Below are 25,340 nucleotides of genomic sequence, written 5' to 3' on the forward strand. Positions count from 1 at the left end.
GAATAGTGCAAGATTTTTATGAATTCTTTCCACCTCCTGCTTAAACGTAAAATAAGTACACACTCAGACATATAAGCATCCACTTACAAATGAAGGCATCATCAAGCATGATTAGTACAAAACAGCTGTATTTTACAAGCATGTTACAAGCAGCAACAAAGATCCTGAAACAAATCGCGCTATAAAGTGTTTTGAAAGACCCCATGATTTGTAGTATGTTTTAAAACTAAACAATTTAAGTACAGGAGACTGCCGTATTAAAAGTTATGCATTAAACTTCTTATATAAAAATCTGAAATGCCAACACCACATAACCAACAAGAATTCGGTTCTTTCACGTGAATGGAATTACCTGCCAACTGAGCTCTGTCTAGCAGAATCACCGGACAGATGTAAATCTGTCTTTAAGACACTTTTTGTCCAATTAAGTTAGCCACTTTATGTCATGTATTTTCGAGTGCCTCCCACAGTCCATGGTCTGTTTTATAAATCCAGTCGTATTTTGTCACTTGGTGTGTAAGTCTTCCATTTTGACTTGCAGTTGCTGCTAGTAGTTCCTGAGCCTGAACTGACTCTAGCCTCCCTTTTGTACTTACTTTCTAGTTTTATTTACTTTTGACCAATGCTTATGTTCTTCTACTGCTCTTGATGTGTTGGTCCGTGTTACATTATACGTATTTTGATACAGTAGTTGGTTCTAGGAATCCTTATTACTTAAGTTTTATAGCTTTTTAGTGAGGCACTTTGAGACGTTTTAAATAAGGCACCGTACAAATGCCCTATTATTGTTACTATTGCTGAGAGTTTGTATCCCATTCCTCGAGTGATAATTCATCTTAAAAATGCATTAAAAATAGAGATAATGCCAGCACAGAAATGTACAAAAACATTTACAAAACAGAATTAAGACCATAAAAAATAGTCACTGTGAAGGCGTTCAGAAACCTGACTTTCATTTAATAAAAAGAGCATAAATCTGCTGAAGGCAATGCATAAGATTTTACGTAATGTCCTCACAGCAGTGACAGGAATCATTCACTTCATGACAATGAAATTTTGCCGCATCTATCACTGCCAGTTTCATCTAGTTCTCAGAGTCCTCAAACCTGGAGATGTCCAACCTCGCTCATAGATGCGTGTCGGTAAACATGGTCTGTTCCTTGGTGTAGCTGTATGGCTGGCTGATGTGTGTCATTGTGTCCTCCTCGAAACCCTGAATGGTCAAGAGACAGGGAGAGGATGCAGTTTTTACACCTGTGATGCAAAGTGTTCCGACCGGATTCCTGGAGATTCATCCTTCAAGAAACCATTGAACTTTTAATCCACCGTTCCTGAATTTCAGTAAGTATTCAGTATGCGGTTCCAAAGCCAGCCCTGAGCACAGGGTGCACCGTTTACGCTCCTTGCTGGATGAAGGCTAGTTCATGTAGGTATAAAATGGCTTGCTTAGGGACACATCAGTTGGCCAGCAGATGGATTCAAACCCCTGACTCGGTGATACGGAGTCACAAACTTTTACCATAAGGGCTACACACTCCCATAAACTGCACATTGTGGTCTGTGGAAATGTGTAACCCAGGCAAAAGATTTAAATCCATCTACACAAGGATAGGCAAACCTTGAAACACCAAGAAACAACAGGCAGAGATGGACACGAAAATACAGAACATGACGAGACACGATGAGCCTTTGAAACTTACAGACCACCAAAACAGGGATGAAGAAAATAATACACACTCTTCCTATGGTAAGAATCAAACTTGGCTACGGATAGAAAGCACGGTGTAGCAGGCACTGCATGATGTCGGCTCTCGGTAATTGGCACAAAGGAACTACAGAATGGACAGGCCTTAAAAAATTCTACACTTGTTACTAGTTCAGTGCTGGAAAAAATCATAAGGGACAACAAGTGGGAAGAGGTATAATGCAAAGAAGAGAAATGTTAGACAGACAAGTACCCCCCTTCACCAGTGGCAAAGACATTGACAAGGCAACAACCTGGACACCACTGCACACATGCACAATGCCTGCGCAAAATGCTCCCAGGTTTGTGTACATTCCAAGGAAAATTCATCATGCCGTCACTGTACCACATGCAACTGACTGCATACAAGTCAAGTAGTGTATCAGCTGGAAAGAGGGAGTGGGTGGCAAAGCGCCCTCTCTTGGTCAAAGCATAATTACAGGAGCTATACAAGACTCCATGCTTGAAAAGACTGAATGCCAGGTCTAGCAAAGTGCCAAAGAGGAGATGCAAGTTGAAGGCGGCTACAGGAAGCTCATCCATTATAACCCACAGAGAAAGGGACAGGATAGAGACGGCTAGAAAGAGAAATGCCACCCTCGATGAGCACTCCAACCAAACCTGTCAATGCCAAGATGAGGGGGGGAGGGTACTTACATCGGTCATACTAACCATGCCACTGTCAGGCTTGGGCAGCAGGACCCGGCTGTCCCACACCGAGTCGTCCAGCTGCTTGAGCTTCTCCGGGGTGGTGCCGCGGCTGTAGCTGGCCGGTTGGGTACCGGGGTCCAGGAAGGTGGGGTTGGTGTAGGCATTGCGCAGACTGTGCATGCTGGCCGAGCGGCTGATGGCCTGTGGGATGGGGTCCTAAGCAAGAGAGATGATGAAACTGATTAAATGCCGTGGGATGAGGGGAGATCTTAAATTAAACCCAGGGCCAAATCAGTGTATGCAGATACTTATTGAGTTTGAAAGAAAATTCAAGAACAGTGAAACCGACAATCGGTCCTTAAACGCAGTTACTGAATATGTATTACAATATGTTACCTGCATTGAAGCTTATTCAACTTTGGAATGGTCCCGTTGAGCTAGATAAATTTACAAGAATGCCAACTGCTCATTTTCCAAGCGTGATTCTTTGAAACCATCCCAAGCACAGATATTTTGAATTTATGTGTATTCGTGAAACGTAAGATTAGATGTTTAAGTTTTGAATAATGGGTCACCGATGCAACACCCAAGAGCAGCAAGCACGGACAATGTCCCAGCATTTGGCTATGCTCATGATGCATTCAAAAACTGTGCCCAAATTCAGTTGCAACACATATGCACATATGTTTTGCTTGGTTTGCAGGTAGTTTTGATGACTCACTGGTATGGAATATAAATCCTGATATGCAAATAGCTGCCCGAAGTCATACTAAATTTTTCACTTTTGACAGGTTTGTGCATGTGCCCAACATGCTTCGCTCTGCACAGCAAGTTGGATGGGATATAATACCTAAATTATCCTAGGATCAAAATTACCCAACTGTGCAGGGTTTTATCCTTCATTTACTTGCTATAAAATGATAAAGAATATTTCTGATTTGGCAGAGATGGAATACTAGTTCACTGCAGTTTCCCGTATGATAATGCTGAGTGGTGCATGTGGGTAAACTGGCTTGCTGAAGGACAGAAGCTTCCACTCACCAAGATGCTCTCCGTCTCCGAGAACTTGCCGCAGGTGTTGAAGGTGAAGTTGCCGCGCCTCTGCCGTGGGGGCAGGGGCCGGCGCTCCCTCTCATAGGGCTTGAGTGGGCCCGTCCGGCTCAGAAGGACCCCAATCAGGATGAAGAGGATGACCACGCCTACCAGGACTATGAGAGCAATGAACCAGGGCGAGGTGTACCATACCACCAGGGGCTCTTGGGTCGCGCCGGGGGAATCTGACAGGAAATAAGGGATGGGGAAAGCTCAACAGCCGTTTTTTTGTGGGGGGAGGTGTTTTTTGATGAAATTTAAGTATCAGAAAAGGGCGTCGATCTGTTTTGAAAAGTGGGGGGGGCATAGCCCTGATCAGAACCAACGCTAGCAAAAAGCATGAAGCCGTAAGCGGCCTGGGGTCCAGGGCCCAAACTTTCGGAGTATAGGTGTTTTGTGGCGTGATCTGAGACAATTTTTGGTTACTTAAGACAGTTTTTTAACAAATGAATATGTAAGGTATGCATTCTCGTTTAGGTTTTGGAAAAAAGTTGGCGGGGGGAGACAATTGATACAGTATTTGGATATTCACTCTGTAAGATTCAGCCCCATCTGACATTTCTTCAAAACCCAGACCCTTGTTTTACTACCTACCTGGAGGTTGATAGATAATGGTTGGGTAGGACACAGATCCTACAGTGGTCCTACACATCACCGTCCACTCGTATTCTGTGGTAGGGAAAAATCCACAGCAAAGTCTCAGAAACAATACCAGTTTGCAAAATACCACTGTTGGTCTTTACAATCAACAATGTTGTTATAAACCCCTTAGCACAAGCAAGCATAGGTGTGAGTGAAACTGACTGTAGACTTTGTGGACGCAGATACCCCAAACCCTTCCCATTAATCTGGGCAGGTGATTTACAGCTGTTTGCTGAGAATTGTTGGAACTACTGGGAAAATCCTACTAAGAAGCAGCTTTGACAAGAAAGCCAGTTAAAGTAACTGTCCAATGTGTTGCTGGCTCACGTAATCACATTAAACAACAAGCTGAGCAAGCCGGACCAAATACGTGAATCTGTTCGATGGCAAATACTGCTATGCAAGTGTACATGGTAAACAAACTTCGGCAGAGAACCAGCGGCTGGTGACCTGCATCCCATGGTATCTCAGCTGGTAACCAGATTTTGCTGAGCGAACATTTTCTGCCGTCGAGTTAGCAGCGGTGATGTACATACTCTGTGCTTTGAGCGGTCGCTTGACACCAGTGGCAGTGCCGCTGTACACCACGTCCCCATTCTCCGTCAGCTGGTACTCTGTCAGCATGCTGTTGAGTCGGAAGCTACCCACCCAGCTGACGCTAATCAGCATGCTGGTGGCATTGGTCAAGATGGCTGGCTTGATTTCAGGAATGTATTCTGGAGCTGCAACCCCAACAAAGGGGAAAAAAATCCAGGAAAATTCTAGTCTTTGCTGACATTGTTACAAGTGTGTCGGTTATAAAAAACAGACACCCCCGTTTATTTTGGTACAACCTTATCTGTCTTTAACTTACAATTGTCACTCATATTCAAATTAGACTAGCGCCCCCAACTTTCGATTTCAGGCACTAGCTCATTCTTCATTTTCCTGAGACGTCCTATTAATGACATTTATCACGTCTCCGTTCTTTTACAGTTGGAAGCAGTAAATAAATAATTGATGAGAACAATCCTTTAACTTGAGAGTGTCACACAAGCCTCGTTTCACAACTAGGTACTGCAGGAACCATTCGCATGAAATTCATTGTATCGTCAATCTAACATACCTGCGCCGAGGGTAGCCTGCACGGTCGGCGGCGACTGCACCGGTCCCTCCGTGTTGTACGCCTTCACCATGAATTCATAGTTGGTGTAGGGCTGCAGCCCTGTGGCATTGTGAGACAGCAGCAGGGCCTTGTCTAGGGTCTGGTACCCTGCTTCTGTGCAGGGCTGGGTGAAGGGCTGGCTAGTAGGTGGGCACGACGCCCTCATGTGCAGCTCGTATCTGCATTTTTCATAAATGCTTCTTTCAATCAGTAAGATTTAAAAATCCAGCATGGAACAATGCAATTACAGCACAGGATGAAATCAGTCAAACCTAAGCCAAGTAAAAGTGGGAAGACTTCAAGAATTCTAATCCATAAATAAATACATGCACACCGCTGATTATTAACAACGCATTTTTTTAAAGAAAAGCTTCCTACAAATGACAGCCGAACATACACAGTATGTTTCTGTAAATCATTTGTGGATTTGGAAAGAGGAATTCAAATTCTCCTTACAAATCACTGCCACTGCAACGTTACAACTTTTCAAAGATGAGATTATTGGCTAATTCAAAGACCAACGAGTTGACTCTCTTGACTCTTTTAATCTCTTTGTGACTATTTGGAATTTTCAGGACACCACTTATCACAAATCCCACTGAAATCCTTTGATTGGCCCTGTGTAGAGGTAAGCCCTCATTAAGGGTAAGGACTGTTTCGACTGAGTGCCTCCTACGCTGCGCTGTTGCAAAGATTGTACATTCGACAGAAATCTGTCATGCATTCTCCATGCAGCCAACAGGATGCCATTGCTGGGTAAAAGCAGGCCCTCTCTTGTTCACGCACTAAGCCAAGCAATCCTTTATTTCAGTCAATCCTTTTAATGGGATCGGAAAGGAGATCCGACGGCACCTCTGTGGCAGTAAAAACTACAGACAAATGCAAGAAACTGACGCGACCCTATCCCGACACTGACCTTACAATGATCCCGTTGGTCTCGGCGGGCAGCGCCCAACCCACGTGGGCCCACGTCGTGCCCACTTCACTGACCGTGGGTGGGGCAAGGCCACTGGGCAAGGCCTGGCTGGTCTGTATGGTGGCCTGCTCACTGGTGGTGCATCCCCCAGCCGTGCAGGCCTTGACTGAGTAGGCATAGACGGTGTAGGGCTGGAGCTGGCCGTCGGGATAGCTGGTCAGTGTGGTGATGATCAGCTGTTGAGGGAGGGAGGGGAAGTGAAAAGTGCCAGTTAGGTAAAATTCGAAAACTGCTGCAAGCTGCTGCAGGCAAATTGAAAAAGTTGGAGGGCTTGATGTTTTGATCCTAGAAGAATCATTCTGTGAAAGATCAGAACATCAGGCCCTCTGAAATTAATCACTGATCGTGACGATTGGGTAAATGGTTAAAACAACTCATGCTCAATGATGCCTTTGACATTCTCCAGTGTTCAAATATAAAATGCTTTTATATTCTTAGTTTATTTCCTTGTACCACTATTGGTTGGTGAGGAAAGTTTGTACAGAGCTGTCAGAGATCATTCGAAGAAAGAGAACTGGAGAGTTTCAGACAGGGCCGTCTGAACCTTCCACGAAAATGCCAGTGTAAAAGTATAAACTAAGAATAAGACAATGCCCAAGCAAAGGAACATTCATGGAATTTTAAAAAAAATGTTAAAGTTACCAACAAATGCTCTGGCCAGTTTGATTATAAATAGCAGCTTTCCAGTATAAACCTCCAAAAATTCCTGAGCAGAACACACTTTTGATTCTTGATGATTAAAAGCTTCCTCTGATAACCACATAAGTTTCACACCTCTGTTCCATTCCTGATGATGGTGTAACTCAAGATATCGCCATTGGGCTGACTGGGAGCAAGAATGTTGACAGTCAGGCTGGTGGCTCCAACATCCGTTAACTGGGGTGGTTGTAAGCCCTACAAAGAGGAAAACAGCCAAATATTAAAGAGTCATACAATCAGGGGTGTTGCTTGAGGGATATGTGGTCTAGTCTTCATTTTTTTAGCAGTCAAGTAACTGCCGTCTAAAAAGCCAACATGAAGAGTGCTCCTTCTTTCAGATACTGTAAGTCCTAGTCACTTTGAACAGCGCCACAAGCCTTTGATACCTGATTATCTTGGCTAATAAACTGACTTGCCATGGATTGAAGAGTTAGTGAAATCAGTTTATGAGAAGGCATTTCAATGGATATTCAGAGCTAGTTGATGAAATTGGCATTTTCACAAGTCAGCCTTACTGAATTATTAGTGAGGTAAATTTTGTTTATTTTGGGAACCTGAGAATAAAATGAAAGCAATGAATAAAAGTTTGCTGTAAATTAATGCAATTTATGCTGATGACTAATATGATATTTGTGATTAATTCTATCAAAATGTATTAACCACATTTAAAAAAAAAAAGTAAGCAAGGCATGGACCCCAAAACAGTCTGCCACCACTCCATTTTACAGATTACAGTAAATAGCAGAGATTCTGGGAACATGATCAAAAATGGCTCCCCTGTGAATTAGGTCTATTCAAGTTGGATTGTTGACTCACATCTGGGGGAGCTTCCAGCATTCTAACCACTGCCCAAGAGCTTGACGTCTCTCCCACCGAGTTCCTGGAGGTCACCATGTACTCGTATGTCTTGTCTGGAATCAGCGTGGAATCCCCATCCGTGTACCTGGTGTTGGCACCCTCGTAAATCAACAATGGGTCGTCGCGGGTGTTGGTCTGCCGGTAGAATCGCCGGCGGTACAGCTTGTAGTCAAGGATCCGGCCATTAGGATTCTGCGGTAGGCCCCACTCGGCCAACACACCGCTGGCCACGCCCAGGTTGTCAATGAGGGGCGTGAGGGTTGGGGCCAGCTGGCTGGTGGGGGCATTTTCCAAGGTGCGGGCATGGGCGCGGTCACTCAGGGCACACCCGGTGGAGGTGCAGGCCCCAATGCGGAACTCGTACTCGGTGAAGAAATCAAGGTTTTGGACGTCAAAGCTGAACTGCTTCCCGGAGTAAATGATGTTACCTTCCACGTACAGGGTGTAGTTCTGGATCTCTCCATTTGGGTAGATCGGGGGTAACCAAGTTGCTCGGATCGATGAGGAGGTGAGAACTGTGAGCTCAGGAGAGTTTAGACCAGCTGGTGAGGAAGACGAGGTCAGGACGGTGGCTGGGTCACTGATGGCTTGCCCCTGGCTGTTGAAAGCCGTCACCACGTAAGAGTACTCCTGTCCCGGAGTCAATCCGCGACCCCCGTCGCCAAAGTCCTGGAACCTCATGGCTGCACCGTCGTACACCAGTTTCCCGTCCCTGCGCAGCTCGTAACGAAGGATTAAGCCATTGGGCATGTCCGGCTCAGTCCAAGATGCCTCGACGGCAATGGCACTCAGGGCTCGCAAGACGGGCGAGTTCATACCAACAGGTGGGGCTTCAAAGGGTCTGCTCAGTGTCGGCAGGCTCTCGGTGCAACCCCCAATCGTGCAGGCAGCAACTGTGAAAGAGTACTCCCGATACGGAATCAGTGCCGTCGCAGTATGCTCCAGACCAGAGCCAGAGTACGTCACAGCCCCTTCTATTTTCAACTCGTAGCGTATGATCTCACCAGCATCCAGAGATGGGCTCGTCCAGCTGACGTGGATGGATGAGGAGCTGATAGGGGCAGCCACTGGAGGGGCTACATTACCTGGAGCTGTTTCCAGAGTCCGTACATACGTGGGATCACTCTCGGTGCAGCCCCCATCTGTGCATGCTGTGATGGTGTAAGCATACACCGTGTAGGCAACCAAGCCTTGGTCTGTGTGCTCAAAACTGAATGGTGTCTCAAAGCTGAACGGGGCACTTTCGTTCCTTCTCAGCAAGTACCTTGTGAGGACCCCGTTGGCCTGAGAGGGTGCGGACCACTGGATCTGCAAGGTGGTGGGGTCGTTCGCCACGTGTGAGACCACGGGGGATAACAGACCCACTGGGGGAGCCTGTTCAGTCCGGACCGACACCCAGGGACTTTGGGCTTGGCCGATGGAGTTCACCACCATGACGCGATACTCGTAGAGCTTGTGTGGCTGAAGGGAGAAGTCGGTGAAGTTGTACTGCGTGGCTTGGGTGTTGTATTCCTGGTGGACAACCCGCGTGTCAGTGAACAGGCTGGAATCTGTGTCACGTCTACGCCTGCTGGACGTTGCTGTACGTCGCACAATGTCATACCGCAAAATTCTACCATTGGCACTGACTGGCGGGCTCCAGATTAGCTGCACCGATGTAGAAGTGACTTCCCCCAGAGTGGGCGGAGCTTGATTTTCAGGAGCCACCTCGGCTGTTACAACACTCTGTGGCTCCCCCCTCCCACAACCGATACTCGTGCAGGCCTCCAAGACGACGACGTATTCTGTGTACGGCTCCAAGCGTCGGAATAGGTACTCCCGTGTCAGTCCGATGTAGATGGGCGTGATCAGGTAAACATCTTCATAGATGCGGTACTCGCGGATGTGTCCGTTGGGTTGTCCAGGCTCTGGCCAGCGCAGCACCAGTGACCGGCCGTCCGACTGTTGTACCACCGTGAACTGCCCAATCTCTGCCGGTACTCCTTCCTGGGTTGTAACTTGACCCCATGGCCCGGCTGTCTCACCAGCCCCGTTGATGGCGACGATGCGCACCTGGTAGGATGTGAATGGTGACAGGCCGTAGAAGGTGGTCAGGAAGAGACTCCCCTCGACAGTAGCGGCAGGAACAACCGGGTTGGGTAGGGTGGGATCGTTGGATATCTCCTGGTACTCCAGTCGGTAGGCTGTGATGAGTCCGTTGGGGAAGGCAGTCAACCCCCAGCTGGCCTGGATGGCATAGGAGCTGATGGCCACGAGCTCTGGCTGGGCTACTCCTTGTGGAGGGGCCTCCAAGGTGCGTACATTGGCCCAGGGGCCCTCGTCCATCCCTTCTGAGTTGTACACGGTGACTCTGTACTCAAACAAAGTGAATGGGGAGAGTCCACCTCCCGCATTGACGAAGCTTGTCTGAGATGCCCCGCCTTGGTAAACCAAGTAGAGCTGATTGGTACCGTATTGCCGTCGGTGCACCATGTACCTGGTGATGTTGCCGTTGGGGTACGTGGGAGGGTCCCAGGACACCTCCACGACGGTGGCTCCACTTGCGACTAGCGTCGGTGGTCCCTGACCCTGGGGTGGAGCCTCAAAGGTGCGGGCAAATGCCTTGGGTCCGTGTCCACACCCACCGTCATTGCACGCCTCAACTCGGATGTCGTAAAGCCTGAAGGGGGTCAAGTTACTGATGACTAGGGATGTAGCTAAACCACTGAAATATGGTCTCTGCTCCGGAGTACCACTGAGTATGACCGCGCCGTAGCGTCGGATGACTCCATTGGGGGTGACCGGTGCTTGCCAGGTAGCCCTGATGGAAGAAGAGCTCAGCACGGTGAGACTAGGGGTCGGGATTCCTTCGGGAGAGCTCTCGGGAGTCTGGCAGGCATAGACAGAGCTGTTTGTACCGCCAGCAGATGTGGACGCTCGGAGCGTGTACTCATAGCGGGTGTTGGGGGTGAGGTTGGTGTCGGTGAACATCAGACCAGAGTTACCACCAGAGTAGACAAGTTGGTTGAAGCGGTAGAGCTGGTAGGATGTGATGATGCCATTGGGAGTGGTTGGTGGGGACCAGTACAACTCCAGCATGGTGGCACTGATAACAACATGGACTGGACTGGACACACCTGCAAATCAAACCAAAATAAGTCTAACATCTGAACTTCACGTTTTTGCACATACACGTGATCATTGGGGCATGCAAAGTTTTCACCATCAAAACATCACGGTTAATTATTCCTAGAGATCACTACTGGCAAGGAGTCAATTTCTTTGTGGTATTTGTGAGAAAAAACAAGTTGTCAAAATACACTGCGCATGCCAATCACATCATCCCCAAATTGAAAACGACTTGTAGCCAAGTCTATCATCCCTCAGTAACGAGCCATCCACTTTCGAGTTAAAGGCTACTCAAGTATCGCTTGAGTTTTACTCTCAATGCTGGTGGGTACAGAACAATGCAGCACGGGCATTACCAAAGGGCCTATTAACAAGGCTCGAACATGATCAGCCTCAACTCTCCTGATTCGGTCTTGAACAAATGTTGAGGACCATTCAAACACATATTTACTCCCATTTATAAATGTTATTTTAGTCACAAAGCCAAAACAAGTTTTCAAACTTCAAAATGTCTGACGACTTTGTTCAACTGTTTTACTTCTAAACACACAACATAGACGACATTCACGCGATGTGGCCGGCCCTTTTCTCACCTTGTGGGGGTGCCTCCGGCGTGGTGATGCTGACAGGGTTGCTAGACGTGCAGCCAGCGGCGGTGCATGCAACCAGGGTGTACTGGTAACTTGTGTAGGGCTGCAAACCTGAGAAAAAATGAGAGAATGAGACAAAAATATCAGACGCACCATGCAGTTTCATGACTTGATTATGGTTCAAATCTGTCTGTAGACTGGGATGGTGGGGAATTAATAGAAGCTTGGGTGGTCTTCTCTCTAATCCCCTATTCACAACTGTAGAGGATAAATGAGGGTTAAAGAAAAGAACACCAAAGTCACTTTTAATTCATCATCCCAGTGGTCAAGCAGATCTACACCCCACTACATGCCACACTAATTTCATTTCCATTCCTAATTGCCCATGTTTAGAGTGATGAACTTGGTGTCGATGGCGTGGATGATAATGAAAGCCTTTTGAATTCACGGGTCTGGCTTTATTTGGGTGAAAAATGAGAGGTGAAGAGAAATTCAAAAACCATTGGGGCAAGGCGGTTGTGACAAAGAAGCAATAACCTCTGACTTTTCAGGATTTTAACAGATGATATGGGATGAAGTCTCTTACAATTTTGGGGTTGAAAATCCTGAAATGCTGAGAAAATTCAAACCCCTGTAATCATACTGGCAGTTTCAGCCTTTCTGTGTCAAAGACTGAAAACACGGATGCGTATGCTTACCTCTGTGGACATACTCAAAAACGGTTGCATCCCCCACATAGATTGGGTCTGCTGCATCGCTCTCTCTTATTCTGTATTCTTGAATGACGCCATTGGGCCTGCCGGGCTCACGCCACGTGATCTGGATGGTGTTGGCATCGAGTGAGGTGACTGCGGGATCAAAGAGGTTAGCTGGTGCATCTTGTAAGGTAGCCGTAATCACCTGGTCAAACAAAGGGGAGCAGTGAACCTTGGTGAGGTACAAGTTTTTATCAAAATCTTAACGTTTAAAAATCTCAGAGTATCAAATGTTGCAAAGAGAAGGGGTCTAGAACCTAAGATGCTACTATTCTACAGCGTTGGCGTTTCTTATTTCCGTACATTTGGCAATCACTCATCAGTTCAAAGCCTACCAAGCACATATCCCTTGTAACTCACACATAAAACTCCACCTGAACTTCTCATGTAACAAAACAAGGAAACCCACAAAGTCCACAATGTAAAATTGAACTATTTGGCAAAACAGATCTTGACTTTATCCTGTGATGCAAATCCAAAAGCTTGCCCCCACCCAACCCCACTATACCTGTCCCAATCAGATGTGGGATAGTCTAAACCAAGTGCACCATTGCTTGCTGTCTGTGACTTACTGCCTCGCTGTTGGCGCATCCGACACTGGTGCAGGCCCCAAGCACGTAGGTATAGTGCTGGTATGGCTGGATGCCGCGGCTGTCTTCCAGCGAAGTGTCCAGGCCGCGGTAGATCTCAATGTTGTCGCGCCGCAGGATGTAGGTAGTGATGACACCTGTGATAAAATGGCGGACGGTTTTAGAGTCAGCACAGATAAAAGTCAAGCAACGCGTCTGGATCTTATCAATTGACAAAACAATTTCCAGGACAATATCAAATCAACTGAAGAAATCTTGCAAAAAAAAAATGCGGTTGCCAAGAAGATCACTGCAAATCATTTTCAAGATGTATTTTTGCATTGGGAGATGTTAATTTATATAACGGGTTTTGCCCTTACCCAACGTATATTAATAAGCACTGTATGCTCAGTGCTTGTCCGAGAGCTTGCGAAAAAACCTCACAAGCTTACTCGGGTTGAGACTCGAACCTACGACCTCCTGCCAACTAGTGCAGATGTCTTAACCACTCGACCACCGAGCTCGCTGGGGTCGGCTGGCCGGTCCGAGTCAAGTGAAGCAGCGGGTACCGCGAACTATTTTCAAGATGTATTAAAATACGTTGGGTAAGGGCAAAAACCTGTTCTATAAATTAACATCTCCCCAACGCAAAAAAAATACATCTTGAAAATTGTTCTAGTTGCATTCTTTAATTTTTTTCCCACGTACATTCTCAAAATGACAAAAAATATCTCAATTTGTGAGCATTGGTTTTGTTTACCATTTGGGAAAGCTGGCTGCTTCCAGCTCAAAATGATCGTATCCAGCACCCCAACTCCTACTCGCCAGTCGGGGGGAGCCACCCCTATGGGGATATCTTCATTGGTCCGAGCGCTGCTGAACTCGCTGGTGGCGCTACCGACACTATTGTGAGCCGTGATGGCGTACTCATAGGTTGTGTATGGCAACAGATCTTCATCTGTAGGTAAATCAAGAAGAATTCCATTATTGAGATGCAGTAAAGACATCGTTTTAGATGAAATGGACACCATCTGAAAATAAAGCGATTGTGATTATCATAAAAGGGTCAGCATGTGTCAACAAGAGGGCGTAGGTACACAGAAAACTTTAAAACACACAAAAGGGAAAGATTAAAACCAGCGGATACAAATTGCCGGTTTCTTTAAAATGCTTCGGATTAACCCACTGTTAATGGTTTGTCAGGCTGCTACTTTTGAGCACTACGTCCCTCCCCTTTGGAAAGAGCTACGCCCCCTTCCTGGCAATGCCCATGTACAAGTTCCAGTCTTATCTGTGTATACTTTGTAACGTTTTTCTGTCAATACTGTGGAGAAGCACTGGGCTCACAACCCGTAAGTACCAAGGCCATAACTTCACCAATTAAAACCTCATGTGATCTCCTTTCATCCAGATCAAATGAAGTTTACCAAAAAATGGCAAATGTTTCATGACATCTCAAATGTTAACTTGCAGGGCTCATGTGACTCAACCTGGCCAGCCTACCCCGACAAGCTAGGTGGCTGTGTGGTAAGGTGTCTGCAGTAGCAAGCAGGAGATCGTAGGCTCGGGTCCCACCCAAGTAAGTTTGAGAATTTCTCAACAAGCTCTCTGACAGCACTTTCAAATATACACCAGGGAAGGCTGAAACTGGTCTAATCATAAACTCTGGACACAAAATTGGTTGTCACTTAAAAACTTCACATTTCTTGTGAATTAATGCAGTTGTGGGTGGCCCTTTCCAGCCATCTGCACTGCTTTCACGATTTACTGAACTTACCCAAATAGGAGTAGGTGTTGGGCCCTGTGACGGCCACACTGTCCAGGGCAGTCATGCAGAGGCCTCCATCCCCAGGGGTGGTGCCAGTGGGGGGTGGGGGAGAGGGCCTGTACTGACCATCAATTGTGGCACACACGCGGGTGTTCCTGTCAAAGTCACACCTGAAATGACAACACAGATATTTTCAACTGATCAAACAGTAACAAATGACTCTAAAACCTTTCAGAATGCAAGACTCTACAATACTGTGAGAGTTTTGAAATGGATGGTCATTCAACTGAAGTTTTTAGTTCGGGTGAGTAGACTCGTGTATGCTCCTATCTTTAAAAAGAAGATCCAGAAGCCAAAGCATTTAACCAATTAACATACTGCAAAAACTAATGTACTGTGACATCTTTACGAAAACATTATTTACCCCCAAAAATATTCTTTTCCAAAGAAAGTAAAACAAAAGCCTCCCGGAGAAAAGCTTATACATTTTAAAAACTCTTTTCCCTCCCAACTCCTCCTCAAAAAAACCCAGAAAAATAAATACTTTGACTGATCAAAATCGATGGACGTAAAGTTTCACGCCATCACTCACTTATTACAGTAGGCAGTCGCGGCCTGGCTGATAGGACACACTGTGCCCCCACCGCAGTTCCCCTCCACGTTTGTGCCCCTGTCTGCACATACGTGCGTCAGGGGGTTGTAGCCCATGCTGTTACAGCAAGCCTGGGAGGGGCTGATCTTCTCGGCGCCACAGCACTGGTCATTGGCCAACTGCTTGGCTTGTGGCGTGGGGTAAGAATGCGCCTGAGAAAAAGATACAAGAGCAAAGTCCAATCGAAAATCCCTTTACACGAGCCACGTGTTGGCACACCAAGCATGGCAGATGCGTATGACTTGTCCAAGTACAGTTTTCACGTTGACTGATTGGGTGGGACTTCAGAGTCAACTACGTGGCCGACTGGCCAACTATTTCACCAACTCCCTCCTCATTTATTCATGTACTGTTGTGCGGAGAGATGCAATTAAAGTTAGGAGTCTTTCTTTAATCCCCTGGCTAGGCAAAGGAAGAAGCAATGTCAGAAGAATTTCACATTACACAACCACAAGACCCAACATCAGTTCAAATGCTCACAAGTACTCCACAAGTATTTGCCACTATTCATCGGAATTATTACTACGAGGGCTTTCACTACATACAGAGAATGACAAGTAAAAGATAATCTTTCGTTCCATTCACCTTGACGACGCCAGTTTCCGACGAGCAGCACAGTGTGACGGCTGGGTCGACGTAATCAACGCCGCAGCAAACCTTGTTGGGTTCGGGGTTATAGGTCATGGTGAGGTCATTCTCTTGGCAACACACCTGGTCCGTGCCGATCACAGAGGTGCCGCAGCACTGGCTGTTGAAGCCATCTTGGAAAGTATCTGCATAGAGGGAGGTAATCAAGTGTTGAAGAGGTAGCTGGTTGAGTGGCTAGAATGCAGCTACTTCAACCTTTCAGGATAGGTGGACAATTCTGGAAGCTGGAAAACAGTTTCCTTTTCATACGAATCTAACAGTGGGATGAAATTACATCCATAAAACCTCCTTCTATAGGCTCCGACCATGAGCCATAGAGGGCAGTATTAATGACAGCCAAATTCACTGATGCCTGGCTTTAATGCTGGTCCACGCACATCAAGATTTAGAGCTGAACGTACAATTTTTAATGCCACTTCACTGAATGGGTCCAAACAGCTTGGGGAGTTTGTGAATGAATTTATTTCAAGTTGTTCAAGACTGAAAGCCCAGTTGTGAGTCCAAAACTCCTCCATAAAAGAAAAAGTCTTTATAAACAGAAACTCATTGAGACTGGAAGCACAACTGATGAAAACATTCCCATCTTCATAGTTGAGCTTGTCATCCGTGTTGTGGTTAAGTCCATTACAGTCTCTGCAAGTCACATCACAAGCAATGCATACAATCTGTGACATAAGAGCCTTCCCATGTTATTGTTGACACTGTTACTTACGATTGGTCTTGTAAGAAGACTTGTAATGTACTCAACCACAACACTGAGTTTCATGGGTGAACTTATTGGGGTAAAGAATTTGTGCAAATGTTGAACAAAGACAGACATGAAAGTTGCATGTAAATCCACCACCAAATAGAACTCGGAATCAACTTATAAACTGCGAAGAACAATCTGGCTTTAAGATGATTCCGAGGAAGAATTATACCAAACACATCCCATCTGCCATGCTGGTAACCCCAATCCACATTTTATACTCTCAATAAATCTGCATAATAACAACGAGCAAGTTCGGTATTTAATTTGAATATTTTGGACCCAATCATTCCGATCTGATTTGACCCAGAGGGTAATCATCTGAGCAATTCCAGCACAGCAAACTGGACAGCTGAAGCAGTGAAGGAAAAAAAAAGGGGAAATCATAGAAAAGTAGGCACAGGAATACAAGAGATGTTGAATTCAGAGGCAAATGACTTCAATGTTTGTTAGGATAACAGTGCATAAATAAATTGAATAAATCAGTAAGAAATACAAAAGAATATGCATTGGAAAAGAATAGACGGGTGCTCTGAAAACAGCAGCCAAGTGCAAACAAAAGCGAACAGATACTACTCTTAACAACAGACAAGGACCAATGTATGCCAAGGAATAAAGCATCACTCTGTTTGAACCGTTTGTCCCTTGTCCCCTGTTAATATGACTGTATAACCATCTGTCATATTTCCACAGACCATGGAAGAATTTTGCCAGAGCAAGGCATAATCATGACACTTCATCCAGCAGGACCCGTTTTGAGTTTCTGAAATGTTATCTTTAGTTTTCAGTTTTGAGTGTCTTTCACAAATTCACCTTTTACAAAGACGAACTGAAGTACTATCACAATAAACTCAAAAGTTAAGCCCTGTTAACCCCATCTCCTGGTACAACGGTAACAATCAACTGATTGGCAATGACATTTGTACAGTCTGCTACAGGTGCTATTGAAAACCACACCAACAACCAACCACCAATACAAAATAATGGTATGACGAGTGACAAAACAGATGAACTGATTCAGCAAGAAAAAGAGACGTCATCACACTCAAAAAAATGTTACCAGTAAAAGGTACAAAAGTCATCTGGCAGCACAGTCCTTGCGTCTTGTCATAGAAAGAACCTAAAGGGGCAAAAGCTGGAATCATTTCTATGCATGTTCCTCTTGAGAATGACAAATTACTTCATATTGGAACTTAGCTTTATTCTTCTAATGATAAGTCAGTCAATTCCATTTGAATACAAAGCACACTAGCTCAATCAAGTCCAGCACATGTGTGAGTTGACATTACACTGGGCAAGGACCGAATAAACCAGTCCAATTGAGATCTGTTGCTGACTGAATCAACCCAAAGCTTCCTCTAATCACCAAGAAAAGTGTCATCATGTGACCTCTTTCAGGCACAAACTTCGGGGCGACTGTACCCAAAAACGTTAAAAGATACCATGTTAAGAACTCATCAAACTTCGAGGAACTTCACGTTTTTTGATAGCAGGGCACCCTAGATTAAGATCTTTAGAGTACACAGCTGCGATGGGCATCCTCCAAAGCAATATCTAAAATCTATGTTACCTGCACAGCATATCTGTGGTCCCGAGGTGTTGTATGGTATTCCCCTGCAGCAGGCGTCACCCGCCCCCACCACCACCCTGTTCTCGTTCGGGTCCGAGCAGCAGATGTGGCCGGCCGGCACGCTGACGTACTGGCCCCTGCAGCACTGGCTGTTGGCCTGGTAAGAGTGGAACTGGCCGCCGCAGCACACGTCCGTGGACGAGGCGCGGGCCGGGAGGTAGTTGGTGCCGCAGCACTCGTAGGCGGGTCGCTGGTTGTGGAGACTCCCAGCACAGCAGACCTGTGGTCAAACGCAGAAATTTAAAGTTTTATGTCAAACAACTGGATCAAACTTGTACAAGTTTTACCCTCTCTCGTTATGTTGGCACTGATTACTATGGCCTCTATGACAAAAATATGTCCTTAGCAACCGCACAAAGCCAATGTATGCATTCAGCTATCCAAGACCATTATCAATCATTCAACTATTTTGTAGTGTGTACTCATACCCACACACTTGACTATCCAAATCTGTTCTCAAAGGCAAGGAAAAACTTACATCAAGTGTTGAATGTTGTGGAAAAAAAGACAACTGGACCACTGGCCATTACCTCATAAAATTTACTGGACTGGATTACATATCACCAGACTGACACAGATAAAATAACAGTTCTGCATGATACCTGATTGCCGGAGTAGCACTGACCACCACAGACACTCTCTGTGATACTGCACTCCAAATAGAAGCAGGTGTCTAATCCTGTAACTGGGCCTGACCTGTAAATACAGCCAAAAGCAAAGCCTTTGGGTCAGCAACATAACCAAGGCAACCAATGGATGATGCTAGGACTGTCCTGGGAAGAATCGCAGCCCTGGCGAGCCGGGGATGGGGGGGGGGCATTTCTTTCTTTCGTAACATCAATCTCTTTTTTTGCATTCCGATGCATGACTCTCCAAGGGTGCAGATGGAAAGGTCCTGACTTACTCTTCGTCACAGGGCTTGTAGGCCCTACGGTACACCTCATACTGCAGGATGATGCCGTTGGGCTGAGCTGGGCTTGCCCAGCTGACGTCAATGACGGACGATCCCAGAACCCTCAGGTTAGCAGGAGTCAAACCTGTCGGGGGGGCCTCCTGGGTGGTGGTCAAGGTGGCGTTACTGAGTAGGCAGTCGTACACGGTGCAGACTTCAACCTGGAGAAGGAAATATGCGGTTTGTGATTTGCGGTACACGATGGACAGCTTCTGTTTATCAGTCGGGCTGGGCATTACATATTTCGGGAGAAGCAGGTATGTGTCTTGAGTGACGAAACTTGATCGTTTTTGAATGATTGAGCTTGGTGAGTAGATTGGAAAGCAAACATAATTTGAGTTTCTTTCAATCTCAAAAAGTCATACATGAGCAATTTTTATCTCTTTCATCAATTACCACAACCACCAGGATTTGAAAAAATCAACTTTAAGCACCAGACAATCCATTTTCTAGTTTCCCATTTGATGTGCTTTGTTTTTAAAATGTCCGTACCGAAACTTGACCAGTAGAAAAAAACACCAAAACCATAGCAAACATTTGTGGATGTCTAAGATTTTGCGTCACACTTGTAAGTACAGTTATCAATCCATGTCACCGACATGGGCCTCGCCAGGATTCTTCCTGGAGGACGACAGAATTTCTGGAAGGGGGGAGGGCCAGGTAGGTGTTCATCAGCAGTAAACTGAAAAACCATTAACAGAAGGGGTGGGAATTTTTGTGTTTTTTCAAGCAAACTAGTTAATGTATTGCTCGTCATCTCTTATATCATTACTTCCACATTTTCCTCTTGCTTTTCGTTTTTATTTTGCAATTTGGTTCTTTTTGGGGGGCAGCAAACCCCTTGCAATGCCCACAAACACAAAGGAAGGTATGGACAACCTGAAAGTTTGGACTGGACACAACCTCTCCACCTTGCTACACATGACAGCGGAAAGAGAATTGAGAGGATTTCCCTGACCGACCAAGGTCTCCCCTCACGGCATCTCTTGGACCTTAGTAACCAGTTAGATGAATGAGTCAACCAGCTCACCTGTATCTTGTAGATGGTGTAGGGCCGTAGGTCGGACAGGATGTGAGAGAAGGTGGTGGCTGGCAGCATGGCTACCTCCGTGTCGTCCCGATAGACTTTGTACCTGAGTATGTCTCCGTTGGGCTGGGCTGGAGACTGCCAGGAGACTCGTAGGGCTGAGGGACTCAGGATAGTGATGGTTGGAATGGCAAAACCTTCAGGTGCTGTAGATTTAAAGGTTATATGGCATATTAACATGAAATCACACTATATAAGAGGCGATCTGGCAAAATGAGACAGAACTGGGCAAAGGTTAAAATGACTATTCGCTGGTGTCAGGAAAGAGTATTTATTCTCCTTACACACTAACAATGCCCTTTGTTGCACTCTAATGTGGGATTCTGTTGACCAGCTATGGCCGTTACGATTCCACAAATACTGACACATCAAAATAGTAACCATTGGAGATATTCTCCATTCATTTCCCAGAATTTAAATGTGGTAATTTACACACTGAAAAGGGTGATGGAAAAAACGGCATGAATGTGTAGTTCATTGTATTGCTGTTGATGGGATGTCAGCTGACCGTTATTTACTGACATCTTCCCCCGTCTGTGGAGAATGTATCAAGAACTGAGTAGCCGCCAGCTGACAAAAATCAGAGGCGTACGGCCAAGTGGTGAGGATTTAACCGTTATTTACTGAGATCTTCTCCCGTCTGTGGAGAATGTATCAAAAACTGAGTAGCCGCCAGCTGACAGACATCAGAGGCGTACGGCCAAGTGGCGAGGATTTGTATCTCCCAATCATAGGCTCAGAGCATTGAAATCCTGCTTCTGATTAGAGGCGTACGGTCAAGTGGTGAGAATTTGTATCTCTCAATCATAGGCTCAGAGCGTTGATATCTTGCTTCTTCGGCGAGTTACCGTTCTCCCATTTGCCTCTCTCTACCTAGGTATATAAATGAGTACCTATGAGGGCAGAGATGCGTGTTGTGTTTGCTGTTTGTGTCTGAAATAACGGCATAGAGTTGTGCACTCCCCAGGGACCTGAGATAGAGTTTGGGGCATTTTATAAGCCCAGTGAGCAGGGGTAACGCTTATGTGGTACCGTGAGTATAAGTGAATGTGGATATGTGTGCTTCATAAATACCCATTATAATTATTATTATACTAAAAATCAAATGAAAACTTTACCTCCATCCTGGGTTTCTGCATAGGCCAAATTACTGGAAACATTGTAAGCACCATTGAAGATGACGACTTTGAACTCGTACAGAGTGTTGGGCATGAGCAGTCCCACGGTGGCATTATTCGTGCCTGGCAGGTAGGTGGCTAGGGTTCGAACCCCCGGGGTGGAGCTGGCACCATACTCAACGAAATAGTTGACGACGCTTCCCTTCAACTCTTGCAGGGCTTGGGGGAAACAAGACAACGAATTGAATGCTGTGATTGTCAAAGCAACTTTGGGTGCCTTGGCCAGAAACGTGTTGCTCACAAGATTTCAATGAACAAAGTTTGGCTCAAGACTTTGGATTTTTTCCCAAAGGTTTGGGACATCCAAATCCTGTCGTACAACCAACGTGTGGTCCCCTAACTACAGAATAAATATGGATACTGTACTTTGGACATGATTGAGTTTTCAAGTTGAAGGATTTTGCAGGAACCTTCCTTTTAGCAGAATTCAAACTTTGTCCAGGAATTGTCTGGTGTCCCCTTTCAAACAAAAACTGAACCATCACATTCAAAGCAATTGGAAACACTCTCCATTCCGAACCTGTCCACAAATTGTACAACTTGGGATCAGACTCTGATGAATTTGCATAACATTCTGGGTAGAAAAAAACCAAGTGAGGTAGTCTATGTTGACTCCTGAGAGAAAGGCAGTTGAACTGGCCATGCAACTGAGGGCATACTCACGCATAAAATCCAGAAACTTCAATACTAACACATGACTTTGAACCCTAGAGTTTGCTACAGACAAGGATGAACTTAACATGACTCATGAGCAATCATGTCCTTTTATTATTTACTGACAACAATTTTTCACCAGGGATTTTGTTTATCTCGCCTCTTATTTCCAAAAACAACGATGAACACTTTGCTTGTGCGCTTGTAAAAAACAACTTAGATTTTCGGCAAACTCTCAAACTTACTAGGTGTGGTCCATGTCAGGGACACAGTCACATGATCGAGTGCCACGGCTGACAGCGTAGCACCGAGAGATGGCCGACCGGCCAGCGTGGTGACCTCCCCACTGGAGTTAGAAGTCAAAGAGCCCACGTCGTTGGAGACAGTGACCCGATAATGGTAGGTGGTGTAAGTCGTCAGTCCCAGATCGGCGTAGAAGTTTTGCGTTCCGCTGTAAATGAGCTGCCAAAAGCCGATGCCGGTAGGGGTCCCTAAAAGCAAAAAAAGAAGTGACTTCAGAAAATCATTCCAGTACTTTGAAGTAATGCTGAACAGTCTCGTTATACATGTGTGCTTTCTTACAGGAGTCAGGTAGGGATGCAGAAATTTCACTTTAGACAGCAAGATTTAGCAACTTTTTTGTCCATTCTAATTTTTCATTTACAAGTTGTGCTATCAAGCAATCCCTGGGACAGTCGTAATAGAACTTCTGGTTTGTCAAATCCTTCTGAATGCTCTGTTGAACCAATGGAAGGTTTTATCTGTTTTCTTGCCACTTCTGTAAGTACTTTTCCCGTCACTTCTCTGAATACTTCTAAAAGCCCGGTTCAAATTTTTTGAAACAGGATCATAGCTAAAAGGCCGCCGTGCAAACTTGTAACAAAAGTATTTGAACCCCTTTGGTATTGTTTGTCTCTGTAATTTCATTTGTGTAATAGCTTGTGAAAGTCTTGTAATTGGCATGACTCTACTCAAAACAGCATGAGTACAAAGTATGAGTAAAAAAACAAGCCAGATATTTCAGGTGTCCACAATGTCATTGCATTCTTTAACCCCTTCGCGCCGGGACGCGGCTAGAGCCGCTGTAAAAATTGAGATCCTCAGCCCGCTTTTCAGCTATTATTCTCGGCCCTCGTCCCTGGCTCTTGTATATATGGTGATTGGCCTTTGTGTGTAGCCCAGAAATAAAAAGACCAAATTTGCATCATAATCACCAGCTTCACAATAGTCCCCACTTTGAAAAGAGGCAACGGGAATGTGGAAGCGTGAGTAGAGCCGCATGCCACCGAACAATCAGCCTTTTCACTGTGTAATTCAAAACGTGCAGAGCACGCAGGGCCACAAACCGAGAATTTGCGGTTTGGCAGGTGGCCTTTGTGGCCAAGCGAGGCTGGAACTCTTGGAGTCGACTTTCGGAAAGAAATTCCCGTCGTCAAAGGGGTTAAAGTCAAATGCTTCCTTTGAATTCTTCCTTTTGATCGGTTTATCTTCATATCAAAACAGCCTCAGTATGGAAATCAAATAAACTATGTCTGACACATCTTCACTGCACTCTTAAAATGTTGAATGCTTTGTAGTGTCATAGTTACCTGACTGCAGTGGTTGCCTGATCTTCATCCGGTGCAGCTCGTACCTGATGTTGGGCCCGTTGGGACCAGTGGGGGGACCCCAGCTGACCGAGATGTAGGTCTGGGTGATAGCATCACCTCTAGGGGGAGCCTGGCCCTCGGGGATGTAAGGGTCAGTCTGGGCGGGTGTGGCACTGCTCTCAGTACAGCCACCGATGGTGCACACCTCGATGGTCACTGTTGTGTGAATTGGCAAACGACGAATTGGCTGAAAGGTTTCTTGTGTCGCCAAACTCATGTTTATGTAACACTAATGTAATGATACGACTTGTGTGTGATTCAAGGCATGGTAAGCCATAAGGCTTATCTTGGGTTCCTGTTAAGTTCCTGTTGCGTAAACCTGACTCCTTGTTATTGCAGATCCAAGGGAGCCAACAAAGGCCACGGACCCCCAAACAACGCGCCAAATACTTCTTGTGTTTTTGAAAAAAAAAATGAAAGGTGATTTGGCTCTGTCAGGTTTTTCCAATTCCCTTCATATTTCTCTTTCCCAAACACATGTCAAAAGCCCCGAAAACTAAGCCTCATCCCTCCAAAAGGCATTTAAAGTTTACAAGAAATTTTTTTTTTTTTGCCCTAAAAATTGTTTTGGCTCTCAAGAGGAATTGGGTCCTGGATCCTTGTTTGCTCACGGTATGTCAGATCTTTTATACAGCCAGTCCAGTAAGAAATTGGCCTGCAGTGTAGGCTGGAACAAACCTTGTGTTCCCTGGCCGAATCTCAGTACTTGCTTGCACTTAGCTTCATAACCCAAAATACTGAACTGAAGTGCGGCCGAAGAGTACTAACCCATGTAGTTGGTGTAGGGCACCAGACCGCTGACCACTCTGCTGGTGGTATTGGTGTCCCCAATGTACACGCGGGGCTGTGGCATCCGGACGGTGTAGCTGATGAGGTCACCGTTGCTGTGCACCGGTGGCTGCCACGTGACCAGTGCTGACTCGTGATTGAGGATGGTTACGGTGGGTGCGTTTACTCCCCCTGGAGCTGTGTGTCAAAATCAGTAAACAAGTAACAATTCCAACTTATCCACTGGGGTCTTCTGCTCACATCTTACAATTTCTATCCAATTTGTTTGTGTGTACCAACTCCCAATGACCGATGGAGCTGGAGCATCCTTACCAGCGGAGAGTGTGGTGACAGTCTGCCAGGGACTTGAAGATGTCCCGACGCCGTTACTGACGCGGATCCGGTACTCAAAGACGGTGTAAGGCGTGACGGCCGGCGACTGGTCCAGGTAGACCAGGGGGCTCGCCGGCCCTATGGAGACCACCGTGGTGACGGCGGCAGAACCCCGGACCCGACGCTGGATCTGGTAGCTGGTCAAGACCCCGCTGGGGGCATCTGGGGTGGACCAGGTTATCAGGACAGAGGTTGGCGTCTCAGAGCGTAAGGTGGGTGCTGCCAGTCCAGAGGGAACTGTGGTAAGGAGAGAATTGATATGAAATGTCACACTTGTACGTGGTCTGTGACACAAAAACTACTCAAGGTTTAGGAACTCTGCATCTCGACCTGTGTTATATAAATGCCAAACTTTAAAAGGGGGGGTTTGGGTGCGGGCATGCAC

The 25,340-nt window shown here is 45.9% G+C and overlaps 1 protein-coding gene across 3 annotated transcripts in view; it reads right to left on the minus strand.

Annotated features, from left to right (window-relative positions):
- Window positions 1–111: 111 nt before the first annotated feature.
- The window catches only part of ush2a (usherin), a 61,098-nt gene continuing 35,869 nt past the window's right edge, over window positions 112–25,340 (minus strand). The window contains exons 40-65 of one of the 3 annotated variants that reach the window (XM_087137628.1): window positions 24,896–25,192; window positions 24,563–24,760; window positions 23,735–23,950; window positions 22,391–22,636; window positions 21,432–21,650; window positions 20,257–20,459; window positions 19,179–19,387; window positions 18,877–18,970; window positions 18,215–18,494; window positions 17,705–17,764; window positions 15,834–16,021; window positions 15,189–15,400; window positions 14,606–14,766; window positions 13,589–13,786; window positions 12,832–12,986; window positions 12,203–12,404; window positions 11,508–11,615; window positions 7,765–10,922; window positions 7,024–7,143; window positions 6,190–6,425; window positions 5,235–5,452; window positions 4,666–4,851; window positions 4,082–4,156; window positions 3,437–3,672; window positions 2,417–2,611; window positions 112–1,213 (exon numbers count right to left, since the gene is read on the minus strand). In XM_087137628.1, the coding sequence (XP_086993754.1) occupies window positions 1,127–1,213; window positions 2,417–2,611; window positions 3,437–3,672; window positions 4,082–4,156; window positions 4,666–4,851; window positions 5,235–5,452; window positions 6,190–6,425; window positions 7,024–7,143; window positions 7,765–10,922; window positions 11,508–11,615; window positions 12,203–12,404; window positions 12,832–12,986; window positions 13,589–13,786; window positions 14,606–14,766; window positions 15,189–15,400; window positions 15,834–16,021; window positions 17,705–17,764; window positions 18,215–18,494; window positions 18,877–18,970; window positions 19,179–19,387; window positions 20,257–20,459; window positions 21,432–21,650; window positions 22,391–22,636; window positions 23,735–23,950; window positions 24,563–24,760; window positions 24,896–25,192 (7,757 nt within the window). In that variant the 3' untranslated portion in view covers window positions 112–1,126. Of the gene's footprint in view, window positions 1,214–2,401; window positions 2,612–3,436; window positions 3,673–4,081; window positions 4,157–4,665; window positions 4,852–5,234; window positions 5,453–6,189; window positions 6,426–7,023; window positions 7,144–7,764; window positions 10,923–11,507; window positions 11,616–12,202; window positions 12,405–12,831; window positions 12,987–13,588; window positions 13,787–14,605; window positions 14,767–15,188; window positions 15,401–15,833; window positions 16,022–17,704; window positions 17,765–18,214; window positions 18,495–18,876; window positions 18,971–19,178; window positions 19,388–20,256; window positions 20,460–21,431; window positions 21,651–22,390; window positions 22,637–23,734; window positions 23,951–24,562; window positions 24,761–24,895; window positions 25,193–25,340 lie in introns of all 3 variants that reach the window. The other 2 variants (XM_087137622.1, XM_087137632.1) reach the window with 2 other exon arrangements.

The sequence above is a fragment of the Acanthaster planci genome, linkage group LG01 (assembly GCF_054643075.1).
Source record: "Acanthaster planci isolate LZ-2023a linkage group LG01, COTS_SCS, whole genome shotgun sequence".
NCBI classification, from domain to species: domain Eukaryota; kingdom Metazoa; phylum Echinodermata; class Asteroidea; order Valvatida; family Acanthasteridae; genus Acanthaster; species Acanthaster planci.